Genomic DNA, 13,328 nt, shown 5'->3' on the forward strand with positions numbered 1-13,328 from the left:
GTCGCATTTGTGAAGCCGTAGATGTGCCAAAACAGTAAAAAAAACACAAGTGACCCTATTTTGGATACTACCCAAGTCAAGGAGTTAAATAAGCCGTGTGGTGAGCATATTCTATTAAAACCACAGGTGGTTCACAGATTTTTGTTACATTGGGATGTGAAAATGACAACAATTATTTTGTCCTCAAAATGTTACTGTAGCCCCAAATTTTTCATTTTCACGAGCGACTGGAAAAAATGTACCATACAGTTTCTTGTGATATTTCTTTTGAGTACCATAATACCACATACTGTTTGAGCAGAAGATAAAAAGTTCTATTTGAATTCTGCCGTGAAATTTTAGCTGGAATGGACTGTGGATGCCATACCAGATTTGAAGAGTCCCCATTTTGGAAACTATACTCCTCAAATAATTTAACTAGGGGCAGGGCTGCCACTAGAAATTTTTGGGGCCCCATACTGGCAAAATTTTCGGGGCCCCCTTGAGACTCTGCCCAGGCTCCACCCCAGCCCCGCCTCCAGGCTCCACCCCTCGAACTGTCCACAGTCCCACCGCTCTCTCTTGGAAAATCTCCACTTCTCACCTATCACACATTAACAGTTCCCATCACCAGATCACACATATAGCCGGCAGCTTTTGTTTTGGCCAAAAGATTTTTTAAGCCGCCACCAGAACACGGTAGACACTTTTGGCCGGGCCCTACTGTACTGTAACCTACTAAATATTTGTTAAAATATGCAATACAATTTAGGTATATTTTTATTTATTTTTCAATTTTTAAAATGACCTATAATACTACATACAAGGAACAAATACCACAACACTATGACCAGATGACATATTACCACCACAGTGATCGAATAATATAAAATACAAGGAACAAATACCACAACACCATGACCAGACCGCATATTACCACCACATAGTGACTGAATACTACAATACTGATCAGTAATAAAAAAAAACAACCACAATACTATCACCATCAGTGCCATTATACACAGGAGATCTGTAATTAGTAAGCAGTGTCTGTGTACAGGTAATACAGTGATCACCGGTGACATTATACACAGGAGCTCTGTATATAGTATACAGTGTATAGTGTCAGTGTATAGTTAACACTGACTCACCAGTGACGTCTCTAGGTGAAGTCCTTCATCTTTCATCCAGCACAGACCGCCATCATTTCTTCCAGCCAGGACTCGTCTCTGCAGGAAATAACACAGTTATCTCGAGTTCCACTTGCAGAATACATTACTTAATTTTCACAGCCTCTACATTACACCACATAAAGAAGGTGACATAGTATCACTCTGCACAGTAACAGGACCTCCCCCCATTTAAAACAGTATACTCAAAAAATAAAATAAATACATCACTGCAATAATAATATCCCTTAATTAGCCCCTATGATAATATTCGCCATCCTAGCCCCCGTGTGTCTCATTGCAGGCTCCAGCCATATGTTCTCCCATCCTGCCCTCATGAGTATCCATTCTGCCCCATATGATCTCCCCATCCTGCCCCATCTGTCTCCATCGTATCCATCCTGCCCCATCTGTCTCCAATCCTGCCCCATCTGTCTCCATTCTGCCCCATCTGTCTCCATTCTGCCCCATCTGTTTCCAATCCTGCCCCATCTGTGTCCAGCACTCTGCCCCATCTGTGTCCAGCACTCTGCCCCATCTGTTTCCAATCCTGCCCCATCTGTGTCCAGCACTCTGCCCCATCTGTGTTCAGCACTCTGCCCCATCTGTGTCCAATCCTGCCCCATCTGTGTTTAGCGCTCTGCCCCATCTCTGTCCAGCGCTCTGCCCCATCTCTGTCCAGCGCTCTGCCCCATCTCTGTCCAGCGCTCTGCCCCATCTCTGTCCAGCGCTCTGCCCCATCTCTGTCCAGCGCTGTGCCCCATCTCTGTCCAGCGCTCTGCCCCATCTCTGTCCAGCGCTCTGCCCCATCTCTGTCCAGCGCTCTGCCCCATCTCTGTCCAGCGCTCTGCCCCATCTCTGTCCAGCGCTCTGCCCCATCTCTGTCCAGCGCTCTGCCCCATCTCTGTCCAGCGCTCTGCCCCATCTCTGTCCAGCGCTCTGCCCCATCTCTGTCCAGCGCTCTGCCCCATCTCTGTCCAGCGCTCTGCCCCATCTCTGTCCAGCGCTCTGCCCCATCTCTGTCCAGCGCTCTGCCCCATCTCTGTCCAGCGCTCTGCCCCATCTCTGTCCAGCGCTCTGCCCCATCTCTGTCCAGCGCTCTGCCCCATCTCTGTCCAGCGCTCTGCCCAGCACTCTGCCCCATCTCTGTCCAGCACTCTGCCCCATCTCTGTCCAGCACTCTGCCCAGCACTCTGCCCAGCACTCTGCCCCATCTCTGTCCAGCACTCTGCCCCATCTCTGTCCAGCACTCTGCCCCATCTCTGTCCAGCACTCTGCCCCATCTCTTCCCAGCACTCTGCCCAGCACTCTGCCCCATCTCTGCCCCATCTCTGCCCCATCTCTTCCCAGCACTCTGCCCAGCACTCTGCCCCATCTCTGTCCAGCACTCTGCCCCATCTCTGTCCAGCACTCTGCCCCATCTCTGTCCAGCACTCTGCCCCATCTCTGTCCAGCACTCTGCCCCATCTCTGTCCAGCACTCTGCCCAGCACTCTGCCCCATCTCTTCCCAGCACTCTGCCCCATCTCTTCCCAGCACTCTGCCCCATCTCTGTCCAGCGTTCTTCCTTGGGCCCCCGGATCGCCGCTCTAAAAAAAAAAAAAAGAAGTTCTTCTTACCTGCCGCGCTCCTGCGGCGGGCGAAGTCTCCACGCAGCTGCAGCGTGCATGCACTCGCCGGCGACTGACAATGATGTCAGACGCCGGCGACATGCACGCACGCTGCGGCTGACGTCAGCGCCTGCCAGCCTGAGATTGGCTGGCGGCGCCGCGGCTGTTAACTATTGAAGTGCAGGCCCGCACGTCAATAGCTTTAAACAGCTGCAGCGTCGGCGCTAAGGGCCCGGTTAGCCTGCGGCTGCCGGTAGGGGCCCGGTGAGCAGATAAGAGGGGGCCCGATGCGGGCCCCCTCTGCTCACCGGGCCCCATACGCCAGTTACGGCCGTCATGCCCTGACGGCCCTGACTAGGGGTGTAGTGAGCATTTAGGTTTCAAAGGTGCTTTATGTAAATTTATAACATTGGGGTGTGAAAATAAAGAAATATTCATTTTTTCCACAAAAATGTTACTTTCGCCTCAAATTTTTAATTTTCTCAAAAGAAGCAGGACTAATTGGACCACACAATTTGTTATGAAATTTCTCCTTAGTACGATGATACTCCACATGTGGTCGCAAACTGCTGTTTGGGCACGCGGCAAGGCTCGGAAGGGAAGGAGCGCTATTTGAAATTTGGAGCACCATTTTGGCTGGAATAGATCGTTGATGTCACATTTGAAGAGCCCCTGACATGCCAAAACAGCAGAAACGCCCACAAATGAATCCATTTCGGAAACTACACCTCTAAAGGAATTCATTTAGGAGCGTTGTGAGCATTTTTAACCCTCAGGTCATTCACAGAACTGTATAACATTGGGCGGAGTAAATTTTGTCCCCAAGTTTTTAATTTACAAAAAGGGTTAATAGGAGAAAATGAACAGTACAATTTGTAATGCAATTTCTCTTGAGTACGCCAATACTCCATATGTGGTCAAAAACTACTTTTGAGGCACAATACAATGCTCAGAAGGGAAGGAGCACCATATTTGAGTTCAGTTTATGCTGGAATGATTTGAGGGTGCCACAGAGGCATAGACAGGGGTTCAGCTCAGGGCGGCAAAAAGTCTGAGTGGGCCCCTAACCCAGACCTGGGCAAGATGCGGCCCGCGGGCCGCATCCGGCCCGCCTGATGATTTTAAACGGCCCGCCAGCTAGCTGTCACTTCTGACAGCCGCCCCCGGCACCGCTCGGCCAGCCGCTTCTGAAGACCACTGGCGGCTGGAGTGAAGGCGACACGCTGTCGGAACTGCGCTTGCAGAGCTGAGGGTGATGAGGAGCCATGTTCCCCTGTGCTGTGTGAGCAGAGCTGCGGGTGATGAGAAGCCATGTTCCCTTGTGCAGGAGGATGCAGCAGCAGCGCCGCCAGGTTCCTGTTTCCTTCTCAATCTTCTGCCCTCCCCCCGCATCCCAGAAGTCAACATGTCGAGTCTGCACACAAGAGCAAGTAAGAGCTGCAGAAGAGGGGAGTCCTGGGCCGGTCATGGGGGCTGCAGGTGGGAGAGGAGGGGTGCATGCAAGGCTCGGGGCAGCCTGCCAGCAGGGGTGACTGGGGGGCAGTTGCTGTCTCTGTGTGGGGGGATAGGAGGGCTCCATGCCTGTGCACCTGTATAGAAAGCTCCTGCTTTGTATCATGCATTGTGTGTTCTATATAACAGATACAAACTCTGTACATCTAGTGCTGCGTGGGGTGCGGAGACCCCATTTCAGTGTTTGGGTGGTCCCCCAGGACACTATGAGGCTGTTACAGATACCTCAGCACTTGGGGCTCCTGTCAGCCCCATAGCCATTGCACATACAGTATGTGTTCCACCACTTGGGCGCAGGATCTTGTGAGCAGACGATCCCTCCTGTGATCAGACAGACAGCTCTTTTCCTGTAGAGGGGTCATAATTGCTCTTCACGGGCCAACCCCTTTAAAAGGGAACTTCCTGGATGTTTTTTCTTTTAAATACGGAAGCAGTGGTGTAAATGTGTCAGTGCTTGTCCCCCCATAAAAAATGAGACTTTTTTTGTAATGATCCAACGTGCTAATCTTGAGAAATCTTGCATAGAAACCATATGCAAATCATGCAAAAAGTGCACTGTGGAATGTCAATGCACTTAAAAGACAATACTGCTGCAGTGACACGCCCCCAGTGCACGTCCAGCCTGATTTGCATGTGACGTCTATACTAGATTTCTCAATATTGGTCCGTTGGATTGCTATACAAAAGGTGTATTGTTATTGGGGACAAAAAGCTCCTCCACAGCAATATTCCTACTGCCAGCTGTAAAGACGCGCTGACGGGCCCCTTTAAGCATTTTACCTTGTCATCCAGTCACTGGGGGTAGGTTTCCCTTTTTTAAGCAGTGATCAGACCCCAACTGGAAAATCCATAGTGCTTTTATGTTACAGTGGGTGGATTTGCTGTTTTAGTACAGTCTTAGGCCGCCGTCACACATGCGAGTTTTACGGACGTAAGAGCGCAGAATCTACGTCCGTAAAACTCGCAAAAAATACGGCACAATTATTCTCTATGCCCCTGCTCCTATTTGCCGTATTTTACTGATCAGTATTATACGGCTTTCTACGGCCGTACAAAATCGCAGCATGCTGCGTTTGTCACCGTACTGCGCAAGAAATACGCCAATGAAAGTCTATGGAAGCGTGAAAAATACGGATTACACACGGACAAGCAGTGTGACTTGCGAGAAATACGCAGCGCTGTTAGAGAGAAAAGCCGGTAATTCAGTGCGGTGTACAGTAAAATCACACTGACAGCTTACAGTAGAATAGGTAGAATAAATGTGTACACATAGAATAGGTATATATATATATATATCAGTGAGACACATATATGTATATATATTAATATTTATTCCAGCGCTAGACAGCTTGAAAGCCGGTAATTCAATTACCGGCTTTTTCCTTCTCCTTCCTAAAACCCGACATGATTTGAGACATGGTTTACATACAGTAAACCATGTCTTCTCTCCATTTTTTTGCAGATTCCACACTACTAATGTCAGTAGTGTGTATCTGCAAAATTTGGCCGTTCTAGCTCTTAAAATAAAGGGTTAAATGGCGGAAAAAATTGGCGTGGGCTCCCGCACAATTTTCTCCGCCAGAGTAGTAAAGCCAGTGACTGAGGGCAGATATTAATAGCCTGGAGAGGGTCCACGGTTATTGGCCCCCCCTGGCTAAAAATATCTGCCCCCAGCCACCCCAGAACAGGCACATCTGGAAGATGCGCCTATTCTGGCACTTGGCCACTCTCTTCCCATTCCCGTGTAGCGGTGGGATATGGGGTAATGAAGGGTTAATGCCACCTTGCTATTGTAAGGTGACATTAAGCCTAATTAATAATGGAGAGGTGTCAATTATGACACCTATCCATTATTAATCCAATACTAGTAAAGGGTTAAATAAAACACAAACACATTTTTTAAAATTATTTTAATGAAATAAAAACAATGGTTGTTGCAGTATTTTATTCAACGCCCAATCCAGTCACTGAAGACCCTCGTTCTGTGAGTAAAAAAACATAATAAACCAACAATATACTTACCCTCCGCAGATCTGTAACGTCCAACGATGTAAATCCTTCTGAAGGGGTTAAAACATTTTGCAGCAAGGAGCTGTGCTAATGCAGGCTGCTCCTCGCTGCAAAACCCCGGAGAATGAGTCTAAATATAGATCAATGAGCTATATTTAGCTTCATTTGCGGTGAGGCGCCCTCTGCTGGCTGTTCATAGATCGTGGGAAATTACCTAGAAAGCTCCCTGGCTTTCTAGGTAATTTCCCACGATCTATGAACAGCCAGCAGAGGGCGCCTCACCGCAAATGAAGCTAAATATAGATCATTGATCTATTTTTAGCCTCATTCCCTGGGGTTTTGCAGCGAGGAGCAGCCTGCATTAGCACAGCTCCTTGCTGCAAAATGTTTTAACCCCTTCAGAAGGATTTACATCGTTGGACGTTACAGATCTGCGGAGGGTAAGTATATTGTTGGTTTATTATGTTTTTTTACTCACAGAACGAGGGTCTTCAGTGACTGGATTGGGCGTTGAATAAAATACTGCAACAACCATTGTTTTTATTTCATTAAAATAATTTTAAAAAATGTGTTTGTGTTTTATTTAACCCTTTACTAGTATTGGATTAATAATGGATAGGTGTCATAATTGACGCCTCTCCATTATTAATTAGGCTTAATGTCACCTTACAATAGCAAGGTGGCATTAACCCTTCATTACCCCATATCCCACCGCTACACGGGAATGGGAAGAGAGTGGCCAAGTGCCAGAATAGGCGCATCTTCCAGATGTGCCTGTTCTGGGGTGGCTGGGGGCAGATATTTTTAGCCAGGGGGGGGCCAATAACCGTGGACCCTCTCCAGGCTATTAATATCTGCCCTCAGTCACTGGCTTTACTACTCTGGCGGAGAAAATTGTGCGGGAGCCCACGCCAATTTTTTCCGCCATTTAACCCTTTATTTTAAGAGCTAGAACGGCCAAATTTTGCAGATACACACTACTGACATTAGTAGTGTGGAATCTGCAAAAAAAATGGAGAGAAGACATGGTTTAATGTATGTAAACCATGTCTCAAATCATGTCGGGTTTTAGGAAGGAGAAAGAAAAAGCCGGTAATTGAATTACCGGCTTTCAAGCTGTATAGCGCTGGAATAAATATTAATATATATACATATATGTGTCTCACTGACATATATATATATATATATACCTATTCTGTGTGTACACATTTATTCTACCTATTCTACTGTAAGCTGTCAGTGTGATTTTACTGTACACCGCACTGAATTACCGGCTTTTCTCTCTAATATATGTGTCTACTGACATATATATATATATATATATATATATATATATATATATATAGACAGTATATATATATTTTCTTTTCTTTTTGGGACACATGGATCACTTCTATAGCGGTATGTTGGTTTTGCTAGCCTGCGAGAAAACCACGCAGTACGGATGCCATACGGATTACATACGGAGGATGCCATGCGCAAAAAACGCTGACACACCCTGCCTACGGAGGAGCTACGGACCACTTTTTTCGGGACTTTTCAGCGTATTACGGCCGTAATATACGGGCTGTATTGTTTTACGCTAAGTGTGACGCCGGCCATAAAGGGGTTTTCCAAGATTAGGAAAACATGGCTGCATTACTCCAAAAACAGAGCCATCCCTGTCTGTTTGTTTATGAAAAGATAGCATATGTATACTACAGTATGGGTGAAAATGAGTTAATTATATTAGTCCGGCCCTCTAAAACCATCCCAATTTCTCATGCGGCCCCATGGCAAAATTAATTGCCCACCCCTGCCCTAACCGGTAACCTTGATTTACAACTATGTTGGCATACAGATATTACCATTATACAGTGCCCATTTAGTGGTAGACACCAGTCCTGCAGGACATACAAGAGATTACAGTAGTTATATATAGTAACTTACAGCTGACGTTCTTTCTGATGGAATTGTTTACTTTTTCCATCTGGGCCAGACTGACACGACAACTTCTTCAGCTAAGACTCATCTTCAGAGATAACAGCAAAGACATATATGACTTCTCACATTTCCAGCACCCTCCCCATCTATCCACAACCTGCAAACCCCCCTCACCCTGCTAATACCCCAATGCTGAGCCGCTGCTGCCGTATGTGTCCCTATTGCTGCACCTACTGCTCCACTGTTCTAATGCAGAGTTGCCCTATATCAATAATGCAGCTTAAGTGCCCACTAAACGTTTAATAATGTCCCCCAAGTCCCCCATGCACAGTAATAATGGCTCATGAGTCCCCAATATCATCAGTGTGATCTAGTGGTCATGTGACCACGATTGCTATTTGCATGTGTCGATTAGACTCTTTTGGCTTATCTCTATTCTCTTCTATTGAAAGATGCCAAACTTATCTCGTCGACGCATGCAAATAGAAAATGTGGTCACATGACCGTCTGATCACACTGATGATATTGGGGACTCATGACAGCAGGCCCACCGCACCATGTCATGATTTTGCAGTCTGCAGTCACAAAGAGTGACTGTAGACTTTTAGCCCTGACAACTCCTTTAATAACTTTATACAAATAATAAGCTGCTTATTATAAAATTATTAAAGTGATTGTCTGCTCTTAAGCTACAAGTCTGCAGTTACTCTATATGACCACAGACTTGTGAATCCTCACATTGTGCGCACAGCACTCTGTCAGGATTCTCTGGTGTGGGGAGTGGGTTGTCATGTGACCTCAAGTATGTGATTTGCATATTCCTGGCCACATTCTAGACTGTTTCTGGTCTCGCTAGGTGGTGCACATTTAGTCGGAATATGGTCAGGAGTATGTAAATCGCATATTTACCACTCCAGACAATGGAAAATTCTCACAGTGCGCGAGATGTGAGTACTCACAAGTATGCAGCCACATAGAGTAACTGCAGACTTGTATGTTTAGACCAGACAACCGAGATATCAGGGACTTTGAAAAAAAAAAAGCACCTAAACACTAACCGGCAGGTTGTCGCTACCTACCTGCCTGTTGTGCACAGTGCCGTTCTCTTATTTAGCGACTTCCACTTATATCACATGGATCCCCGATACCTGTCAGAGCCAGCTGTCAGTCAGCATGTCTGCAGCAGTCTCGCCCTGTCAGCAGAACATCCTGGAAGATGATGTACTGCTCTGTTGGCCGAGAGCAGCTGAATCGCCAGCTGGAGCGGTCTGTGACCGCACTGTGCCAGCGGAGAATGCCACCAGGCGGAACAGGCAGGTAAGTTGCAACCACCTGCCTTGTTAGTGCTTAGGATTTTTTTTCAAAGTCCTGGATATACCCTTTAAATACAGTGCAGCTCATGCCATGGTTCCGGGGGGGCCAAGTCACATTTGCCGAGCCCCTGAGGTGCCAGAACAGCAAAACCCCTCATAAGTGATCTCATTTTACAAACTGTCAATGAATTCATCTAAGGGTGCAGTGATCATACTGACACCATAAGGGTGTCACAGAAATTTACTATAATAGTTTGTGGACGCCACATACAGAGCCCCTAAGTACTAGAAGAGCATTTCCTTCCTCTCCCAAAAGACCTCATTTTGGAAATTATACCCCTTTGGGAATTTATAGGTGTAGTGATAATTTTGTCTCCATGGGAGTTTTCCAGAAACAAGCAGCAATGGATTTTTGCTAAGTGAAAATTTCAAATCGGTCATTGTAATGCCTGTAGATTATCCTCAACTCGTGCTTCTAGAGACATACACCTGTAAATTAAATGGGCTCTCATTGCTACAAAAATGCCAAACAAGTGGACACTAAATGTGGCTTAGGCACACTGAGGCTCAGAAGGGAGAGGGGCATTTGGATGCGCAGAATTTGCTAGATTTCTTTGGGGGCGAGGAGCCATTTTGCTCTTCTAAAGCCTTTGAGATCCCAGTAATGTGCAATCCCTTATACTTCCTTTAAAGGGGACACGTCAGGGCCGGACTGGGACAAAAAAGCAGCCCTGCCACACATACCCCACCAGCCCACATACTATAACACTCCTCACCCCGATCAGTGAATTTTGCTTTACTTAGTCGTGCCCCTCACTCTCCTAAAAGGAGATATTTGAAGACCCACATGTGAATGCTGCCACAGTGCGTATTATCAACCACTGCTGTATTTACATGGTGCTCTACAGACCTCCGATTTTCAGGATCATGGGGGTCCCAGCAGTTGGCATGTTATCCCCTATCCAGAGGAGAGTGGATTACTTGAGATAATCCATTTAAACAACTTTTCCAATATTTTATTTTAATTTGGCCATAGTAATATTGAAAATACTAAACCAATATTGACCCTCTCAAAGTCCAATGTCGCCTCTTCGATAACAGGACAGGAGAAGTGGTACTGTGCAGTGCATACATGGCCGGCTCTAGGTTTTTGTGGGCCCAGATTAAAGAGTCTCAGTTGCCCATTTACCGTAACACACACCACAATTCATAATGCACAGATGCAGCAGATAAATATAGGTAGAGTACAATGCCAAAGATTTCACTTTTTACATTACATGAGTGATATCTATTGTACAATAGGTCAGAAACTAGACAGTATATTGCTCCATACAGAATAATGAGCACCATATATTGCTCATACAGAATAATGAGCCCCATATATTGCTTCATACGGAATAATGAGCCCCATATAATGCTCCATCCAGTATAATGGGCTCCATATAATGCTCCATCCAGTATATGATGGGCCCTATATATTGCTCCAAAGAGAATGGGCCCCATATAATGCTCCATAAACACTGCTCAAAAAAAGGAAACACTAAAATCCCACATCCTAGATATCACTGAATTAAATATTCCAGTTGTAAATTTTATTCACTACATAATGGAATGTGTGGAGAACAATAAAATCTAAAAATTATCAACGTAAATCACAACTAATATCCCACGGAGGTCTGGAGTTGGAATGATGCTCAAAATCAAAGTGGAAAATGAAGTTTCAGGCTGATCCAACTTCAGTGGAAATGCCTCAAGACAAGGAAATGACGCTCAGTAGTGTGTGTGGCCTCCACGTTCCTGTATGACCTCCCTACAACGTCTGGGCATGCTCCTGATGAGGCAGCGGATGGTCTCCTGAGGGATCTCCTCCCAGAACTGGACTAAAGCATCCACCAACTCCTGGGCAGTCTGTGGTGCAACGTGATGTTGGTGGATGGTGCGAGACATGATGTCCCAGATGTGTTCAATCGAATTCAGGTCTGGGGAATGCGGGGGCCATTCAATCGCTTCAATGCCTTCACCTTGCAGGAACTGCTGACACTCCAGCCACATGAGGTCTGGCATTGTCCTGCATTAGGAGGAACCCAGGGCCAACCGCACCAGCATATGGCCTCACAAGGGGTCTGAAGATCTCATCTTGGTACCTAATGGCAGTCAGGCTACCTCTGGTGAGCACATAGAGGGCTGTGCGGCCCTCCAAAGAAATGCCACCCCACACCATTACTGACCTACTGCCAAACTGGTCATGCTGAAGGATGTTGCAGGCAGCAGATTGCTCTCCACGACGTCTCCAGACTCTGTCACATGTGCTCAGTGTGAACCTGCTTTCATTTGTGAAGAGGACAGGGCTCCAGTGGTGAATTTACCAAACCTGGTGTTCTGTGGCAAATGCAAAGCATCCTGCACGGTGTTGGGCTGTGAGCACAACCCCCATTTGTGGATGTCGGGCACTCAGACCATTCTCATAGAGTCAGTTTCTAACCATTTGTGCAGACACATGCACATTTGTGGCCTGTTGGAGGTTATTTTGCAGGGCTCTGGCAGTGCTTCTCCTGTTTCTCCTTGCACAAAGACTGAGGTAGCGTTCCTGCTGCTGGGTTGTTGCCCTCCTACAGCCCCCTCCACATCTCCTGGTGTACTGGCCTGTCTCCTGGTAGTGCCTCCAGCCTCTAGACACTACGCTGATAGACACAGCAAACCTTCTTGCTACAGCTCGCATTGATGTGCCATCCTTGATGAACTGCATTATCTGAGCCACTTGTGTGGGTTGTAGAGTCCGTCTCATGTTACCACGAGTGTGAAAGCACAACCAACATTCAAAAGTGACCAAAACATTAGCCAGAAAGCATTGGTACTGAGATATGGTCTGTGGTCCCCACCTGCACAACCACTCCTTTATTGAGTGTGTCTTGATAATAGCCAATAATTTCCATCTGTTGCCAATTCCATTTGCACAACAGCATGTGAAATTGGTTGTCAAACAGTGTTGCTTCCTAGGTGGACAGTTTGATTTCACAAAAGTTTGATTTACTTGGAGTTTTATTCTGTTGTTTAAGTGTTCCCTTTATTTGTTTTTAGCAGTGCATCTATTGCCTTGTAAACTAGATTTTTATATTTATGTGTGCATATTTTAATCATTCCTTTCCTTTTGACTCTTCTAATCTTTGCCTTCCTTTATAGGCAAATGGATGCATGAGTGCAGCAACTTATGTAATACTGTAAATGTTGTACCTGCAGAATGAGACGACCATCAACCTTTACGATCATAAGTAATTAATAAAGGCATAAATTTTACACATAGTTTGAGCATAAAATGTGTAGCAATTTACAGGGGAAGCCAACCACTCAATACAGTGGAACAGATCAATACAAGCCTACATAACCTGCAGATAAGCATTAGAGCTGGCTGGCAGTCAGTTACAGGTGTCGCTCTCTATACACAGAGTAATGACTGAACCCGCGCTGGCGCCACCCTGTGACTGAAACACAATCGCCTACGGAGGTAATAAAGTTAATTTCCTCCAGGCAGCGGGGTCTAAAGGTACCGTCACACTGAACGATATCGCTAGCGATCCGTGACGTTGCAGCGTCCTGGCTAGCGATATCGTTGAGTTTGAGAGGCAGTGCGATCAGGATCCTGCTGTGCCATCGTTGGTCGGCGCAGAAAGTCCAGAACTTTATTTCGTCGCTGGATCTCCCGCAGACATCGCTGAATTGGCGTGTGTGACGCCGATTCAGCGATGTCTTCACTGGTAACCAGGGTAAACATCGGGTTACTAAGCGCAGGGCCGCGCTTAGTAACCCGATGTTTAC

At 46.3% G+C, this 13,328-nt stretch overlaps 1 protein-coding gene across 1 annotated transcript in view; it reads left to right on the forward strand.

Annotated features, from left to right (window-relative positions):
* Positions 1-12,798, forward strand: part of YDJC (YdjC chitooligosaccharide deacetylase homolog) — a 51,623-nt gene extending 38,825 nt beyond the window's left edge. The window contains exon 7 of the mRNA XM_069756692.1: positions 12,696-12,798. Coding sequence (XP_069612793.1) covers positions 12,696-12,757 — 62 coding nt within the window. The 3' untranslated portion in view covers positions 12,758-12,798. The remainder of the gene's footprint in view (positions 1-12,695) is intronic.
* The last annotated feature ends 530 nt before the right edge of the window (positions 12,799-13,328 follow it).

The sequence above is a fragment of the Ranitomeya imitator genome, chromosome 1 (assembly GCF_032444005.1).
Source record: "Ranitomeya imitator isolate aRanImi1 chromosome 1, aRanImi1.pri, whole genome shotgun sequence".
Classification (NCBI taxonomy): Eukaryota; Metazoa; Chordata; class Amphibia; order Anura; family Dendrobatidae; genus Ranitomeya; species Ranitomeya imitator.